At 50.2% G+C, this 16533-nt stretch overlaps 6 protein-coding genes across 6 annotated transcripts; 4 read left to right on the top strand and 2 right to left on the bottom strand.

Annotated features, from left to right (window-relative positions):
• Positions 1-1092: 1092 nt before the first annotated feature.
• On the bottom strand, positions 1093-5305 carry BJX67DRAFT_367453 (uncharacterized protein). The gene is made up of 4 exons (XM_071030526.1): positions 4552-5305; positions 4340-4468; positions 4058-4283; positions 1093-4009 (listed from the first exon to the last, which is right to left on the bottom strand). Exons 1-4 carry the CDS (start codon positions 5020-5022, stop codon positions 1332-1334), a joined length of 3504 nt encoding a protein of 1167 aa, XP_070880899.1. The 5' UTR covers positions 5023-5305; the 3' UTR covers positions 1093-1331.
• Positions 5306-6331: 1026 nt separating this feature from the next.
• On the top strand, positions 6332-7370 carry BJX67DRAFT_317160 (uncharacterized protein). Its single transcript, XM_071027252.1, has 2 exons — positions 6332-6360; positions 6416-7370. The coding sequence occupies exon 2, from the start codon at positions 6486-6488 to the stop codon at positions 7176-7178; it is 693 nt and encodes a 230-aa protein (XP_070880898.1). The 5' UTR covers positions 6332-6360; positions 6416-6485; the 3' UTR covers positions 7179-7370.
• Positions 7371-7561: 191 nt separating this feature from the next.
• On the bottom strand, positions 7562-11448 carry BJX67DRAFT_386098 (CASP C terminal-domain-containing protein; the record flags this gene model as incomplete). Its single annotated transcript, XM_071033995.1, has 9 exons — positions 7562-8680; positions 8734-8788; positions 8873-9141; positions 9191-9594; positions 9653-9820; positions 9885-10068; positions 10367-11238; positions 11300-11322; positions 11384-11448. The coding sequence occupies 9 exons, from the start codon at positions 11446-11448 to the stop codon at positions 7562-7564; spliced, it is 3159 nt and encodes a 1052-aa protein (XP_070880897.1).
• Positions 11449-12545: 1097 nt separating this feature from the next.
• Positions 12546-13521, top strand: BJX67DRAFT_317036 (uncharacterized protein). Its single transcript, XM_071027251.1, has 2 exons — positions 12546-13014; positions 13168-13521. The coding sequence occupies exons 1-2, from the start codon at positions 12662-12664 to the stop codon at positions 13421-13423; spliced, it is 609 nt and encodes a 202-aa protein (XP_070880896.1). The 5' UTR covers positions 12546-12661; the 3' UTR covers positions 13424-13521.
• On the top strand, positions 13370-14771 carry BJX67DRAFT_317030 (uncharacterized protein). Its single transcript, XM_071027250.1, has 3 exons — positions 13370-13808; positions 13867-13927; positions 14149-14771. Exons 1-3 carry the CDS (start codon positions 13619-13621, stop codon positions 14492-14494), a joined length of 597 nt encoding a protein of 198 aa, XP_070880895.1. The 5' UTR covers positions 13370-13618; the 3' UTR covers positions 14495-14771.
• Positions 14772-15120: 349 nt separating this feature from the next.
• Positions 15121-15783, top strand: BJX67DRAFT_386096 (uncharacterized protein; the record flags this gene model as incomplete). The annotated part of the gene is made up of 1 exon (XM_071033994.1): positions 15121-15783. One exon carries the CDS (start codon positions 15121-15123, stop codon positions 15781-15783), a length of 663 nt encoding a protein of 220 aa, XP_070880894.1.
• Positions 15784-16533: the final 750 nt, after the last annotated feature.

The following is a 16533-nucleotide window of genomic DNA, read 5'->3' as shown; positions in this document are numbered from 1 at the left end:
CCTCTCAGACTCCGCAGCAGTCTTGGTCGCCTGAGCGAGCACAGATACCCTCTGCTTGTCCTTCTGCGCATGTTTGTGCCGTATCCGTCCTGGCATTTTCCGGTTCCTGGTCCATTTCCCCTCCGCGCCCTTATTGAAGACAAGAGGAACGAGACCGGCATCATACGATCACATTCTGGCAATATCCACAATCTCCGTGCAATTCCTATGCTCAGTATTCTTCGGGCAAAAGACCAGTTGGATCAGGGCCCGAAGTAAACTGCCATGGCCGTGAGTCTCTTCGTTGAGTGATGCAAGAGTCAGAACTTACACGTTCTTCCAGCCACAGAGGTCGTAAAAGTAGATGGACCGGTAGATAAAGGATTCATCAACTCTACACCACCTAGACTCTGAGGTGGTCGTTCTTCCGGCATGGGGAGATTGTCCGTCCCTAAGCTGTACGTCATGAAACAGTGGCCGTACGCCATACCATCATCAGGCCACAGCATCAGGCCTTGATCTTTCCTGCTCCACAGAGCTCTGGAGGCTAGACAAGTCATGCTCATCTCATTCCAATATGGCAATCCTTCTCTGAAGGTCTTCAATAAACCTAACCAACAGAATTAGGACCACGAAATAAAGGAGCAAGATCCCACATACCCCGGTTAACATGGACTTTCCACTTATGACATATGCTACAGGGCTGAGGATTAGATCTCTCTCACTGTCAAGCCTCTGATAGACTTGATGGTTTTTCCTTTCAAGATTTCCAAGTGCCAGGGATGCTAGTGCCACAGGCAACCAGAGTGAATGCAGACACGCATGCTGTACATACATCAAGATCGAGTCCCAATAGTGAACACAATGTGAAGTTGGAACGCGGGAGACTGAAATATATAATCTAGAGCCCAAAGTCAGGAAAGCGCGGCCCTGCCCGCTTCCATGACCTCAATGGGTCGCACCTTCCATATACTGCGTCAAGATGATTGACCAAATATAGCAAGTACGACTCGGTACATACCGTACCTTCTCCTTTGGAGAAAATATAGTGCATCATTCCTTCCTTTTCTTTGCCGCACCAACTTAACCTAGTCGGGAAGGCACGACCCTGTCCTCCTTCCGGCGTGTGCGTTTCTTTGGCACTGTCGTCTCGTGTAGTACTTCGCTAAGAAGGTGGGTCTCCTCTTAGGGCTTCTGAATAAAGCTCATTTGCCAAGATAATTCCTCTCTGGATATACACTTTAATTGAGGCTTGATTTCTCCGTAGTAGCAAAAACATCCTGACTAGATTTCAGTTGGAGTTCCCGTAGTTGTTAACCAATATGCCAACATGCTAACTATGCAAAACTGGCCTAACATTGAGCCTCAATGCTTTCGAGATGTGCACATAGCAGCCGCAAAATCTGACGCCTATGTCCCTCATTCCCAGCCGGCTCATCCTTCAGAGCGAGTCGGCCATCGCCATCACGGCTCAGAGCGCCAAGTGGATTCATCTTGCCAGCGCTGATCAAAACACGACACATCTCGAGGTCACCCAGCTGCACTGCTAGCCGCAGTGGATGTTGTTGTCCATCCCAGGTTAGTCTCTCCCAGTCGATTCCGCTTTTCAGCAGCAGTATTTTTGCTGACTCGTACCGGTTCCCTGGCGTAGAAGAATTCATGATAATACGCACCAGCGGGGTATCTCCGATATGATCCGTCTGATGGGTACCTTCCTGGAAGCGAGGGACTAAGAGACTGTACATCTCCGGGTTGCAGAGTTTAGATGCTAGATGCAAGACGTTTTCGCCGCGGGAGTTGAGGTACCGAAGATGGACTTCGAAGTCCTCCCCCAGTAAGTACTCCACCACATCGATATGGTTTTCGAGAACCGCCTCTCCAATCGACTGATGAGGTGGGTTTTCAATCGACCATTGGCGCTCGAGTCGAGACCCGAGCACCAATTCCTCCTTTAGCCCGGCATGATGCTGAGCGTTGGTGACCAACCGGTGAACCAAAGGCATGCAACGTGCGCTTGCAGCTAGGCACAAGAGTTCGTTTCCCCATTTTTCCTCAGCCAGTTTATCAGATACACAATTGACAAGGTCAAATACAGCGTCCCAATCAAGATGTTGTATAACCGGATTGTGACAGTGTCGTATAATGAGTTGGAAAAAGTCAAGGGTCTGCAGATGACAACGCAACCGATCATCGAAGAAGAGCATCCTTAGTCTTGGCGCGACCCCCCGCTGTAGAACTTCACTAGCGGCCTGCATCGCCGTGTTTGGCAGAAAACTACCGTCGTCGAAGTCCGAGTTCTCCAGCATGCCACGGAGGATAACGTCTGAGCCGTAGAGCGCAGCTATGCTCAGGGGGTCATATAGACTACTCTCAAACTCAAATCTGGCGAGAATCGCACAGCCAGGACGGCAGTTCTGTTGCGTCCAATTGCGAAGTCGAGTCGAGCCGGCTCGGCAGAGGGTCTCGATGCTTGCGAGACTCGGAAGAGGCGCTCCACCGAACGTAGCCGCACCAAAATGGTCAAGCCAGTGGCTGGATGCGTAAACGAAGAACTCGCCGAAGCCCCGATCAGCCGGGTCATAGTGAACCATGTCTTCTTCCCATGTTTCCCATGTGCAGTATGGATTGTATTCAACCGGCTGCTCGTTATCGGTGAATAGCTCAATTTCGTGGGGCAGTTCTGCGATTGCCATTTGCTCCTCGGAGAACAAGTCTCGATCGTCGACATCATCCAAGAGAAGGTATCTAACGCAAATAGCTAAAGCAAAGGCCTCGAGACCCTCCAAACACTGAGCAGGGACGCTTTGGTCGATCCCTGATATCGCCAAACCAGGCAAGCAAGGCCGATAGGAAGCAGACTCTTTCATGACGAACTCCTTTGCTGATTGGTGCACGAATCGAACTTGACGCTTCTTGAGGTCGCTAAAATCAACGGCGGCAATGAAAGGATTGATAAGACTCATAACTCGCTGGGGGTCCACGCGCTCAGCGAGAGCGCCTATTGTGCTTACATCCTGAGCCACACCCAAGGCGACCGCCCAGGCGAGCTCTAGTATGCTCAACGGCCGCTGAGAAACGGCAAGGAGTTTCAGAGCTATAGCAGCAAACTCCTGGTTTTCAGAATCACTCAAAGTGCAACGGAGGAGCAATGTCCTGTATAGCTCTGAAAGCTGGTCAGGAAGTGGTATTCCTTCCAAGAAGCGTCTCATCGGACCGATTGCACGGATATTCTTTATTCGGATAAGCGCAACGGTCATCTTCGTCCAGATCGCGCTACCCTGTGCTGAACTCCCAAGCCTTTCCATAACTAGCGCCTTCATATCTGTTGATAGGTGGCGCAATTGCGTTTCAACCATTCTTTCAACGATTATACCGTCTCGCTGAGCATCGGAACTCAATTCAATCCTGGGCATGTCGCCCAACTGCTCCAAGATCTCTTCTTGAGGGCGAGAAGATAGTATAGATTTGACTCTGAATCTCTTTTGCGATAAGCTTTTCAAAAACTCAAGAAGCCTGTTCCGAGAATCTGTGTCACACTCATCCAGGCCGTCAATAAGAAAAAGCACTTGGCGATCAGTCGATTGCAGCAGTCTCTGCAGAAATTCTTCTAGTTTTCGGACATCTTTCGCAGGATCGGAAATTCCAGAAGCCTGGGCCTCCTTATACCAGTCGACAAATGGCTTGAGTAGACCTTGGAGCTGTTGAAGGAGCGACAGAAGCAGAGCAGAGTAGATATAGACAGCCTTGCCTGTCTCATCATCTCGGCAATAATAATAGCATATCTTGGGCACGGGCAGTTGATGCTCCTTTCTTCGACTTAGCTCATCAACAAGAAACGCCATAGCCATGGTCTTCCCAGAGCCCATCTCGCCAACAATGGCCAACTGCTGGGGGCCGGAAGCACGATACCAGTTGATAAACATCGTATTGAGCAGCAAAAATTCGCAAGCCTTGTCAGCCCGAATTTCACGCAGAGAAGCATTGTATTCACTCTGGCGGCTCAGCTTCCCCCTGCCCAACCAACTCGCGACTAGCATTCATCAGGATATATACAACAGTCGCGGGGTGTCAATCTCACCTTCACGGTCATAGAGCATAGAACTGATATCCGCCATGATATCCAATGTCGCTTTCTGGATAATAGCTTGGAGAGCATTGGCGTAAGTCAAGAACTCTTGCACAATGGAAGGGAGTTGGCCAGTGTCCAAGACCACGTTTGTTATCAATTTTGGACCTCTCTTTGTTAGCACCTCAAACGCTGCTTTGTAAAATTCCAGGAGTTTTTGGTACACCATTACAAGCGCCTGTATGCTATTAGAAATACTAGAAGGCCTCTTGGTAGCATACATAGGATTCTTACCTTATGAATATCTTTCCTCTCTGTTTTTTGGCCAAGCGTGTCACAGTCATCAATATAGGAAATCTGCACAAGCATATCTCCAATTTGTTTTGCAAAGCCCAAATCAGCCGTTGCAAAACTAATAGCAATCTATTAGTCTAGGTTAGTGCTTTTGATTCAACAATCCTCACTGATATTTGTGCGTGCGATATTTATAGACGAACTCATCGTACCGCAGTAACACCACGAACCACGCCGAATGCTGCACTTGTGGCTGGCTCAAGACTTGTCAGTGGGCTTGCCAAATCTAGTGCAAGCTTGAGCCTCTCAAGGGGGACTTGCAAAGAGTGCAGACAGTTCACGCCCCTCAGAAATAAAGATTCGGTAGCTGCTTTCTTCCCGTATCCTTCGAGTTCTCGGAACAGCTGCTCAACGCTCTTTCCCGTTAAGATGGCAATGTCAATTTCCTCTTTCATGTTGTCAATTGCCTCGCGATATGCTGCACTCCAGAGGTCTGGGGTAACAATAACACTTCCAGTGTTGTCGCCATACCGGCTCCGGTGGACATCGCTCTGGTCGACTTGGGAGTCAGCTTTCCCGGTTTCGATATGAGCCGTCTTTTCATAATTGTCGCTCGCCTGGTTGAGAGGCAACCAGTTGGCGGTGGGGTTTGCTTGTTGGGGAACTAAAGCTGGACTACCCATCAATGAGCACCATTCGCTTGATGGAATGGAGATACGTACTCCAGCTTGGTATGCTCCGATAAACGAGAACGGCTCTCAATCGAACGCCCGCGGGGTCTCTCTCGAAAGTGACTGAGGCGTTGGTGTAGCCTACTACGGAGTCCCTCAGATGATTGCCCCATCTCGGTAATGGTTTTGGATCTTGTCAAAACCCGGGCGAGGACAAAACCAGGAACGTCCAACAATTTTTCTTACTTTGCTCTGCACCTCCCTGAAAGATCTCCTGCGGACAGGAAGACTTCCTGTTGAGAAAACGGAGACGTTTTCTGAAACCGCCCCTAGCGGGAGCGGCCCGTGATCAGCGATCCATGGTAATTGGGCTTGTTTTTGACGGCCCGCCAGAGCTTGACCCAGATTAATTTTATTACTAATTTTAGAAAGGAAATATAAGAATCTTTATTATTACTGTATTGGTTAACTTGTATAAGTATGTTATAAAAGTATATCTTTTCAAAGAGCTGAAAGGGCTGGAAAATTTTTTACTCGGTTTTTTTGTCACTGCGGATGCCCAGACACCTGCCGCCGACGACCCGACGTGGCCCCCACGGCTCAATGAACTCGTGAAGTCGCTGACAACCCCGCACTGAAAACTCTGATGCCAAGACTAATTGCTATTCGCCAAAGTGACATGGCCGCGCTGGGGATTTTATGGCTGCCTGCCTGCGTGGGCGTGGCCCCCAAAGTCTCCAAGGATCCCCCAATGTCATGTAATCTCGCTCCTGGATCGTACCTCGATATATTGGCTGATGCCTGCCACCCCAGGCACCCAGACATGACACAAGCAGTATTATTGTCATATACCGCTTGCTCTTTCAGGACAAATTTCTCCACTATCAAGAAGGACGAGGTAAGGTATTGGTCCGATTATAATACACAGATTTCACAATCCCTAGTACAAAGCTCAAGAATAAAAATTGTACAACCAAAATCACCAAGGTCAACCACAGTAGTATGTTAATAAAACTTGCTTATTAGACAAGGCTGCAAGCCAAGTCATGCGTTAGCTTTCGCCTATAACAATTTTACTATGTCAGTCATGGAGTGGGACTGATTAACTTATTGTCAGGTTATCAGCCACGACGGGATTTCCAAGCCCTGTGTACGGGTTCTACTGTGGTCCCACAAAGCAATAAGACTAGCCAATCCTCATATAGTCAGGTGATGAATTGATCTGTCACTGACAATTGTTTCCAGGTCGACACTATCCTACCACAGGAAATGTTGCCCGGAATAGGAATGCAGAGGAGATTGTGCGGGAACTACCATCAAAGCATTTCGAATCATCATTCTCAGGACGTGGTGAGACATGACATCTCCATTTCTCCGAAAATCCATTCTAACCCAACTTCGCAAGACAGCGATCAGCCCCTCGCGCGACGAACCCAGACGCGCTGCGGCATAACATCAGCGTACTCACTTTCATCATGTTGGATTCAACAACTGAATGTGCTCCTTCACGGCCGACAGCCTCGGTTGCTTCCAGTTTCCTGAGTCTACCTATCGCGATTCGCAATGATATCTACACCCGAGTACTCGCCCTGCCACACCCAGTCTACCTTTTCCAAGACCCAGGTTCTCGAGTAGAGTCCTTTGCGCCCGAAAGACCTCGACGATGGCTCGCATTACTATACACGAACCAGCAGATATCGAAAGAAGCCAGTGCAGTGCTATATGGCGTGAACCACTTCACCCTTGAAGAAACTGGTCCCTTGCAGCATCAAGGCAGCCTCTTGAAATCCTTCTTGGACCGCATTGCACCCGCGAACGTCGGGTTTCTATCACACCTTTGCATCACCTTTCCAGCCTTGCGGAAGGTAGAAGCGCAGGCCGGAAAAATTGAGCTTACACAGGCGGGCCTGCAAAATCTCCAGCGTATCCAAACCGAGTGCCCTCGGCTAAGGACATTAGAAACTCTCGTGTACGGCGAGGGTTCCAGCACCCCGTTCCAGGAGGACCTGGAAAAGAACGCGTCCATCCAAGAGGTGTTGATAAAAGTCAACACACAGCTCAGAGCCATTGGCACCCTGGAGAATATCACTATCAAATTCTGTAGTGGGTCTCCTTCCCCGTCCGTGAGAGACTTTCTGAGAGGGCTCGCTTGGGTTGTCTTACCCTAGAACACAGTAGCCCTTCGTGATGTTGGTTCAGTTTGGATATCCCCCACCAAGTGTAGGTAGTAGAAGCTGGAATTTCCATTAGATGCTGTAACCTCTGAATGGCTTGCGGGTCATAGGATACGTCAGCCGTCTTTTAACCTCAATAACCTGCTTAATGGCCCTCTCCGGATGGTTGCGAGCAAAGTTTGCAGCAGGCAGACATACCCGATACGGGGGAATAGTATAGCGCCACCGGCTTGGTAGAAAACATCGAGAAAAAAAGTCCATGGTATATACGCGAGGCTCTTTACAACAGAAAATCTGGGGAAAAGAAGGGTCCCTCGTCAACCAAACGCCGGCAACAGAAATGTCCTCGTCTTACCAAATAAAAGTACAGCCACGGACTATCCCGCATGGTTAAATCCTTCCTGTTGCCAGTCGTCGCCATGAAGCTGTCCGCTATAACTGTTCCCGCTCCCAGCACCTCCATTCAATGACGCCGCAGTCGCAGCGCCGAGGCTCGCGCTGCCGTGTCTCTCGATCTCCATGGAGCTCATCATGTACAACATCGTGAAAAGAAGAATGTGGAGCGCAAAGCAGTACCCTGCGAAGAGGTTTCGACTCGTCCGATTCGCAAGGATGATTCGCGTGAGCGAGAAGACAACTCGCTCCGGCAGGCTCATCTGTTTATAGGCGCGCGTGGACTCGCGGCCGCGGAAGGCAGCAAATGGCGAGATTTGGGCTTCATAAGCGGACTGGTAACGATCTACGGACAGGCCAGACAGTGTATCGGCCGACGGATGGATGGATGAGGAGCTTGGCGTGTTCGCATAGGAAGATGCGGAAGTCAAAGCCCCTTGGCAACGGCTGTATGTTGAGACGTATCGTGTCTTTTCGTAGAGGCTGAGGTCGTCTTTCTGCAGGGAGGCGACTTCTTGTCTTAGCGCCTTCACCGTGCTATACAACTTCGACAATTCTTCTTCCAACTCCGCATTTTTCTTCTTAAATCGGTCGCGTTGAGCCTGTGTCATCGGCAGGAGGCCTGACCCTCCTCCGACGGGTTCTCCCGCGCGAATAGCTTCCATTGTGCTATTGGACATGGCGGATTGATCGAACCCGGAAATAATCGATGATGTCGGGGACACCGCTCCTCTACGAGACGAGTGCGGATATTTCGACGCATATGTGCCGGCCAGGGACAGTGCAGAGGGTGGGAAGGCATTGGCCGCTTCCGTTTGTAAGCGGAGGAGGTCATTTTCAAGGGTTGTGGACAGGTTCTGGGATTTCTCCAGCTCTCCTCTTGTTGTAAGAAGATCATCGCGGAGGGTTTCGAGCTGGCCTTGCAAATCTCGATGCGAGACCCGGAGAACGGTCAACTCATCGGTGAGCTTCTTGTTCCGGCCCAACAACAGCTGTTCGAGAGAGCTGTTCTTCCCGCCCTCTTTGGCCTTGGTCACACTGCCATTAGCACCATCTGGAATGTCTCCAGCGTCCTCATCGTCGCCAGAAGAGAACTCAATAGACTATAAATGATTAGAGGTTGCTCGCCAAAATACGCTTGGGATCGAGGCCATACTTCGATCATTTCCAGCTCACGGCGGATTTCTTCATAATCTGCCACCTTTTCCAATCTGGCCTTAAATTCTTCCTTCTCAGCCGAGAGTTTAGTACATTGTCTCTCCGATTGCAAAAATTTAGCCTCCCAGGTATGTCACTCTGACTCCCGGTCAAATCGGGCAGCATCCAATTTGCGCAATAGCGAGGAGTTCTCGGACTGGAGACGGAGGTATGCGGGGTCGTCGTCTATAGATGTCGACTGCACCTCCTTTGAATGAGAAACAGCTTGAGCCAGCTCAAGCGTCAATTGCTCGTTACGTGCCTCCATTTCCGTCAGCCTTAGACTCGTCTTTTCCAACTCAGTAGACACCAGTTCTAGCTCTGCAGCGGAAGCGCCATGTTGCGATTGGTTGCCGCCTCCATCATTCTGTCCCAAACGTTGTGAGACTATCATTCTGTCCCAAACGTTGTGAGACTTCGTAGTTTGCTTTCAAATCTTTTATCAGGCGGTCCTGGTTCTCCACTTTCTCTTCCAAGCTCTTCTCCTTAGCTGTCCAGTTGTTCGTTTTCTCGGTTAGTACCGCGGACCACGACGCCTCGATTTCCTTGGTCTTCGAATCCTGGTTCTCTTCCAGCTTCTTTCGCGCGGCCCGCTCCTCTTGAAGGCGTTGTTCCGTTTCCTCTAGCTGTGAAGTCAGGCATTGATCGCGCTCAGAAGTTAATTTGGGAACGATTTCTTCGGCAAGAACGAGCGAGTCGACCGAGGTTTCGAGAAGGGGATACGGATCCGGCGCCTCCGACAGAGATGAATACAGCTGTAGGAACGCCGAAGAGGACGACTTCCCCTGGTTCGTCAAGAGATCGATGAACCCTTGGTAAGCTATCCGGGTTACGTTACCCGGGAAAGTCACGAGAAACTTGGGATGAGGCAGACCAACCCTTCAAGAGACTTTTGTACTCTGCTAGCTTGCCGGCGTCGTCGAGTTTGCGGAAGTCTTTCGTCTTCTGCGCGAGGTCTTTTCTCTGCACCAGGGCATCTCGTTGATCGGCGACGATATCGGAAGCGGTGATATCTAGTTTTGCCAAGGTATTAGATAGGTCGATGCCTGGAGAGTCGGGTTATTAGAATGCGAAGCCATTAAAGGCGGCCAGTTTCGAGTGACGTGGTACCTCTCCAAGCGGCGATGGCGCGCTGGAACTTGTTTGCTCCCTCCGAAAGAGTATTCCCGGGGCCCGCCTCAGAAGCATGGCCATTTTGGGTGTCGGCCTGGGGAGCAACGCCCTCCGTGATAGCAAGAGTCCATCTGTTCTTTCCCTCAACTTCGTTTCCTCCCACGCGCTCGTCGATGCGATCCTAGGTATTATTCGCCGGTTTAATTGATCGCAGCCCCATCAAGATCTAGAATTGTCGGCCTGCTGCCTCGAATAATTGCGATCAAATTGGAACAATGAAGGTGCTTGTGAGCTGCGACGTACCACGATGCGGATGGAACCTTGAAAGGCCGCGCGGCCCGACAATAGTTCCGGACGCGTAAGCTGAGAATCAGCTGGCAGCACTCTATGTCTTCGTTCGCCAATCGTCTCATCTGGTCCATCATTCGCCGATACAGGTCGTCCAATCCTCTTGGGACGTCGTTGACCACTTGCCTTACCTTCCAGCGGTCCACGCCCTCAAGTTCCTGGACGACAAAAGCCACCCAGAGAAACGTTCCTTCAGCTTTCTCCTGGAGGGCCCGTTGGACATACTTTTGTAGGGTATCCTCGTTTTGTAGAGATTCAAGCTTTGATATCTTGTTGGAAATGTAAGGTCCGATAGCCACAGACACGGATTCAGCATTTTCCTGTAGTTCCAGGCTCAGTATTGACTGCGAGTCGTCGAGTCTTGTACGCTGCTCAATATGGTTCCGGCTGGAAATGATCCATTTGACGTGCGGGAACTCCTTCGTCCCTTGGAGAATAAATTGCAAAAGCTTGTCTTGGCCCTGCACGCATTCGTCGAGAGCGTCAACCACGATGTAGATCTTGTCTGAGCTGGCTTCACGTAATATATCCAAGAACATATTGCACAAGGCCGTCCATGCTTCCGCATCCCCAAATTGCGGCTCACCGGCGTCCCTGAACCTTTTCTGTACATGGGAGAGAAGAGACGGCTGCGTGTCCACGAGCATATAGATCAAACCACGCAGGACAGCCTGAGCGTTACTCAGCTTGGGGACGGTGGCTTGGCAGAAAAAGAACGATAGCAGGGTCTCGGCTTGGGAATCTGCTAATTTCGTGGTCGGGCGAAGCTCGTTGATGATACCACAGAGTAGCATTGTCTTGCCTTTACCTGGATCGCCCTTGACCCAAAGGACCTGGCTGTCGTTTCTGTCGCGCCAACACAGGTATTGGGAATGGCAGAGAATCCACTCGTAGGATTCCTTGAGGGCGGCTCCTCTCGTCTGGTGGATGGCTATCTTGACGTCGCGCGGATCAGTCATTGCGAAGTAGTCGAGGCAGCGATCTCTGCTTTGTCTGTCTTGGTCTTGCGAGCTTTCATGTTAGATTGAGAACCCCAAAGTGGAAAACTTGATATTCAAGCGTACCTCTAACATACTGATAGAAGTTGCTAGGAGAGTACTATGTCAGAATGGGTTTCGAAAGCCATATCAGTGTCAATGTGCCCTTACGAATTTTCAAACTTTCCTTGAGCCTGGATATTTCCCTCACTGACATCGAACTGTTGACGGCTCATGGTAAAGGGTAAATCAGACGATGCTAGCTAAAGTCTATTCTAAAGTGAGTCTAGCATGTCTTATAATTCCACTGTAATGCACCACTACCAGCAGAGAATTTTGGTGGGGGACAGAATTCGAGCCGTCGTTCCAAGATCGATCAGGAAAGTTTCTGCTTTAAATGTCATTGAAGAGCCAGGAAAATAACTGCCGCTCGCGGGGCTGACTTTATCAGTCTTGCGTGGTGTTGGAACAGGTATTGATTGCCATCAAGCTCCGCAGTTGCTACTCTACTTGCAAGCCGGGCAAATAATGGGCCGTTCCCCGCAACCATAATTCACTGCTACCCTCCCTACATCAGCCAATTGGGTGGGGAAGAGCGCTCGTGCGATGTGATGGATCGCATAATACCGGATTGTACTGCTACGTCGCGTTCCTGCTCTTGCAGATCACCCCTCCTGTGCAGCAGCCTTTCAACATGAGATTGACCCTCTTCCTGGCAGGAAGAGCACGGACCGCTCTCCAGCCGCAGATAATGCGGAACTCCTGCGCCCCGGCCACCTCAGCACCTCCAACAATCTAGTATTTATAGATGGCATGGACTCGAAGTTGGTCTCTTTGATACAAATAAGATCATATTTCCTCAAGCAATGTACGCAAGAATCCATCTCTAATCTCCCCAAGCATATCACCATCATCTACTATATACATTAACGCAGGGACACGCGCACCCTATCAAGATGACGGGCGCGGAAGCAATTGGTGCGGCATCTGGGATAGCAAGTCTTTTTACATTGCCAATAGCTCAACACGAATGGCTGAAAATGATGACCATATTTTCAACGCAGCAGCCTTGTAGCCAGTTAGTTCGCGAGGCTCTAGGTCCCAATAAAATGGGCTCATGTTGGCCGCGAGTCTGTTTGGCTGAGGATGCAATTGATCGCCAAGGAAGTAGCGCCTTCAGCGCGAGACTGGCTGCGTCTGATTGGTTTACAGCGGAACCACCCGGGTTCGGATGACGTAATCAAATCAAATCAAATCAAATCAAATCAAATCATGTGACAGCAGCGCGTCGAACCCAACTGGTTTCTGGCAGCGGCCGCCTGATATGCCTTGCGATCAATCTCCCCGCAGGCTCAAACCACCCTTGAAACACCATCACCACGAACCCCTCTCACCCACCGAATTACTCATTATCAAGAAGACGAACAAACTTGGCTATAAGTCATCGCAATGACCCACGAACAAGAGGCTATCTTACCTAAACCGGCTCCCACTGCATCCGACACGTCCTTTGCCCATCGCCGTGACAATGCCTTTGAAGACGTTCACATTGATGAAGGTGTCTTCCAATTTATCGGCTCTACAAGCAGCCACACCACAACCGCGAAGTCTATTTCGGTCAAATCTGGCTCGACACAATTTCTCGGCGATTTGTCTGATACCACTGTCCAGAATGTATCCAGTGACCGCGGAGTTACCGCCCAAAACAACACGCGTCCAGAGTCGGGTACAACCAAGTTTGCAACCCACGGAAGGGGCCAGGTGCTTGGGACAGGAATAGATGGAGAAAAAGATATAAGCAGGTAAAGTTCTAGCAAGATATAAGCTAGGTTCGATCTGGCGGGAGATTCTGGACGTCGAAGGGACAAGCGCTGTGAAGGATAATTGAAGTCGTTATATTTCCTCATCTGTGATCAGTTTCACTAGCAAGCCACACTAATAAGCATTGAGGGCAGAGCATATCGGCCGCTCGGGAAGTTCTATCCTGGAATTTTTATAGGGCCCTCTCGATTATTTTGGACGGGGAGTACGGGCATTGGTGCCAGGTCCTCCCATGATCAAAGCCTGCAAAAGCTCTGTGTATTCTTCCTTCTGCCTGCGCTTCTACTCCATTTTCCACTTCGAACCGTACATGCAATGCTGCAATCAAGCGCTATGTCAGCGGCCTCTCCCGTGTGCGACCCAGTGGCGACCATCAGGGTTTGGTTCTAGAAGCCCCAGCCCGAGAAGGTATAAGCCAGACTTAGTTTACAGCAATCCATCTGTTTCAAGTGAGTCTCTCGTTCCCACTGCTTGTCGTGATATCGAGTAGGGTTCCTGAGCACGCAACCTGCTCTGCAACTGTTTATGGCTTGCTGACCGGAGAACACCCTACTGTCTGACATCGTCCTAGGTCGCTCTGGAAGCATGGCTGAACAGTTTGCCAGTCTTGTTGATTCAATCGGAGGGTTGCGACTTGCTGATACGACGACTGAGTTGTCTGACTCGGCTTCTCGTTGCGCAGACCCAACTCGGATAGCTCTCATTTACGCGATTCAGACGCTGATACAATCTGCCGCAGCCACTGCCACGCAAGCGCAACAAGTCGAACTCTCAGGTGAAGGCTCACATACTCGGAGAGCGCGGGACATTGCGCGACTAAGTTCACAGAGAAGAAGAGCCAACACCGTTGAAAGCATCACAGAGTTGTTCAGCGAGGCAGCCGAACTCTACATTGTAGGTTATATTACATCGCTTGCTACGCAGCCAGGGACCGTCTTTCAAGCTTGTATCTGCGCACAATAGACCATCAGCGGGAGACTGCTGATATTTCCGGGTATTTTCAGTACTTCTTTGGTTTGGTGAGATTGCTTTTGATTGCTTTTTTACCGTGGCTACAAGCTACAATACACGGTCAAACATCAAAGGGCCGCCGTTTACTGATAGGACTTGACTAGCTCCGCGAGAAGATCGAAAAGTACAACGTCATCCCCTCAATTGTTTATAATTTTGACGAGAAAGGATTCCAAATCGGCCTCTCGTTCCACCAAGCGAGTGGTCTCTAGAAATGCCCTCCGACGTGGGAAACTCCTTGGAGCAAGTCAGGACGGGAACCGGGAGTTCATCACCTTAATCGCTGGCATCTGTGCGGATTACTCCCGCCTCCCCCCGGCCCTCATCTATAAAGGGGAGTCAAATGACATGCAGGAGACCTGGCTTCAGGATTTTGATCATTCCAGTGAAGTAGCCTTCTTTGCGAGTACGAAAAGCGGCTGGAGTTGCGACGCACTGGGTTTGCATTAGCTTCAGCGTGTATTTGACCGGTATACCAAGCAGAAAGCTGGACGGGGCTACCGTCTTTTGATCCTAGATGGTCATAACAGTCATATCGATCTTAAATTCATTGACTATGCCGATCGAAATCGGATTCTGATCATGGTGCTGCCGCCGCACTCCACTCATCGACTTCAACCGCTTGATGTTGGCTTGTTCTCCGCGCTCTCAACCTATTATACCAAGGGCTGCGACCAGCTAATGGCCATTGGCCATGGTTTAATTCATCTTACGAAGCGGAACTTTTGGCTCCTCTTCCGGGAGGCGTGGAATCAGGCATTTACAGCCAAAAATATTGAAGCTGGTTGGCGGGCCACCGGGCTCCATCCGCTGGACCCCAACAAGGTATTGTCCCAAATCAGCAACCAGGATGACATTACCCCTCCGCAAACTAGGTCAGGAGATGGATCAATAGAGACACCAGGTGGCAAATCGCTCGCCAGTTCCGTCAGGAAGGGCTGATAGATGCTCGAGTTACTGCATTGTGGCGCGCCGCCGAAAAACTGGCCACACAACATGAGATTATGCAGCATGAAAATCGGGGCTTACTGACCGCGCTCAACCTAGCCTGTAAAAAACGGAAACGAAGAAAGGCCATGGGCCTCTTTAATGTCGAAGAAAATGGTGCTCAACCAGTCTTTTTCAGTCCAGCAAAAGTGGAGTTGGTGCGGCAGCGTCAAATGGACCAGGAGCAGGCGGATGAGCAGTGCAAGCAAGCCATTGAAGATCGCCGGCTGCAAACAGTCATCGCCCGTGAAGAAAAGGCTCGAGAATCAGCTGAGAAGAAAAAACAGCGAGCTGCGGCACGGCAGGCGTTGCAGGAGCGGCGTGCACGGGAGAAGGCCGAGCGTGCTGCAGAGCGTGAAGCCAAGCGAGCTCAGAAGTTGGAGGAGGTCGCCAAACAAAAAGCAGAGAGAATAGCACGAAAAGCCGAGCTCCAGGCTATCCGGGAAGCCAAACTACGGGCCGCCGGTGCATCAAAAGCTGGTCAAAGGGGGCATAAAAGACAAGGTAGTCGTGCTAAAAGTGAGCGCCCTCCGAAGCAGCCTCGCGCGACGTCCACCCAACAATGCAACAACAAGAAAGGGGGGAAAGCAACGGCAGAGTCAAAGTCTCTAGTAGATCGAAGTTATAATTCCACTAGTTTAATTGCTACAGCTACTCCTGTCGTTCAACGCAAACGCAGGCAAATGTGGAAGCCGGTTTCTCAATCGCTCCGATCTGGACGAGTAACAAAACCGCCTGCTGACAATCTGTGAGGCGAAAGCTATGCAGATAGATTCTGCAGATATTTTTATAGATAAATGTAATGTTTAATATTATCTTCAAATGTTGTGTTGGGTACAAGGCGAATATTTTGTTTTGGCTTACCATTCGGAAAACCTGTTGCATGACGTGGTGCGTTGCATGACCCCGTGATCTACGTTAAACCAAACCAAAACCAAACCAAACAAAGGCTCCCTTTGCTGGTGGAGCGGCAATTTCCCACCTTGAGAAACCAACGAGAAATGGGCAAATCGCGTCGATCAAGTTTCCTGGCCCCAGCTGGTGCTAATCCAGGAGCCCCTCCCGTATCAGTCTAGAGTGGCCTTTATTGCTCCACCACCAGTGCCATGATATGCTCGTATCTCACAGACTGTGAAGCACAATACAGCATAGTCTCTCCTTCCCATTGCGCCCCTTTCCCCCCCCGGAAACCTTAGCCTAGGTTGGGGTTTCCAGAGTCCGCTTTCCATGGGCTCCCATCTGTACTCTCCCCGACTCGAACAAGCCGACCAATTTGGATATTTTTCTGCTTGCCTCTCAGCATTGCGAGAACACTTGCTGGGCGACCACGCCCGGATTGAAGGCGTTTGAGATCTGACGGACCTATAATGCCACTAAGACTTTATTTTATTCAGTATCCGCTCGGTCATTTAATATTCCGTCCCTTCGTAATTTAATTTACCCCTTTATTCGATGTATTGTACACTCGCTCGACAGAGATCTAGGATTCCACAAGGAAATCG

Source organism: Aspergillus lucknowensis (assembly GCF_044049455.1).
Source record: "Aspergillus lucknowensis strain CBS 449.75 chromosome Unknown BJX67scaffold_77, whole genome shotgun sequence".
Taxonomy (NCBI): domain Eukaryota; kingdom Fungi; phylum Ascomycota; class Eurotiomycetes; order Eurotiales; family Aspergillaceae; genus Aspergillus; species Aspergillus lucknowensis.
Note: the sequence above shows the minus strand (reverse complement) of the source record. Positions and strands in the feature narration are given on the sequence as shown.

Coding starts and splice junctions, on each gene's coding strand:
- BJX67DRAFT_317030 (XM_071027250.1), top strand. CDS start 13,619: ATGGCTGAACAGTTTGCCAGTCTTGTTGATTCAATCGGAGGGTTGCGA. Junction 13,809..13,866: donor GCAACAAGTCGAACTCTCAG/GTGAAGGCTCAC, acceptor TTCACAGAGAAG/AAGAGCCAACACCGTTGAAA. Junction 13,928..14,148: donor AGGCAGCCGAACTCTACATT/GTAGGTTATATT, acceptor GGACTTGACTAG/CTCCGCGAGAAGATCGAAAA.
- BJX67DRAFT_317160 (XM_071027252.1), top strand. CDS start 6,486: ATGTTGGATTCAACAACTGAATGTGCTCCTTCACGGCCGACAGCCTCG.
- BJX67DRAFT_367453 (XM_071030526.1), bottom strand. CDS start 5,022: ATGGGTAGTCCAGCTTTAGTTCCCCAACAAGCAAACCCCACCGCCAAC. Junction 4,284..4,339: donor AGAGGAAAGATATTCATAAG/GTAAGAATCCTA, acceptor AATAGCATACAG/GCGCTTGTAATGGTGTACCA. Junction 4,010..4,057: donor TATGCTCTATGACCGTGAAG/GTGAGATTGACA, acceptor GATGAATGCTAG/TCGCGAGTTGGTTGGGCAGG.
- BJX67DRAFT_317036 (XM_071027251.1), top strand. CDS start 12,662: ATGACCCACGAACAAGAGGCTATCTTACCTAAACCGGCTCCCACTGCA. Junction 13,015..13,167: donor GGAGAAAAAGATATAAGCAG/GTAAAGTTCTAG, acceptor CATTGAGGGCAG/AGCATATCGGCCGCTCGGGA.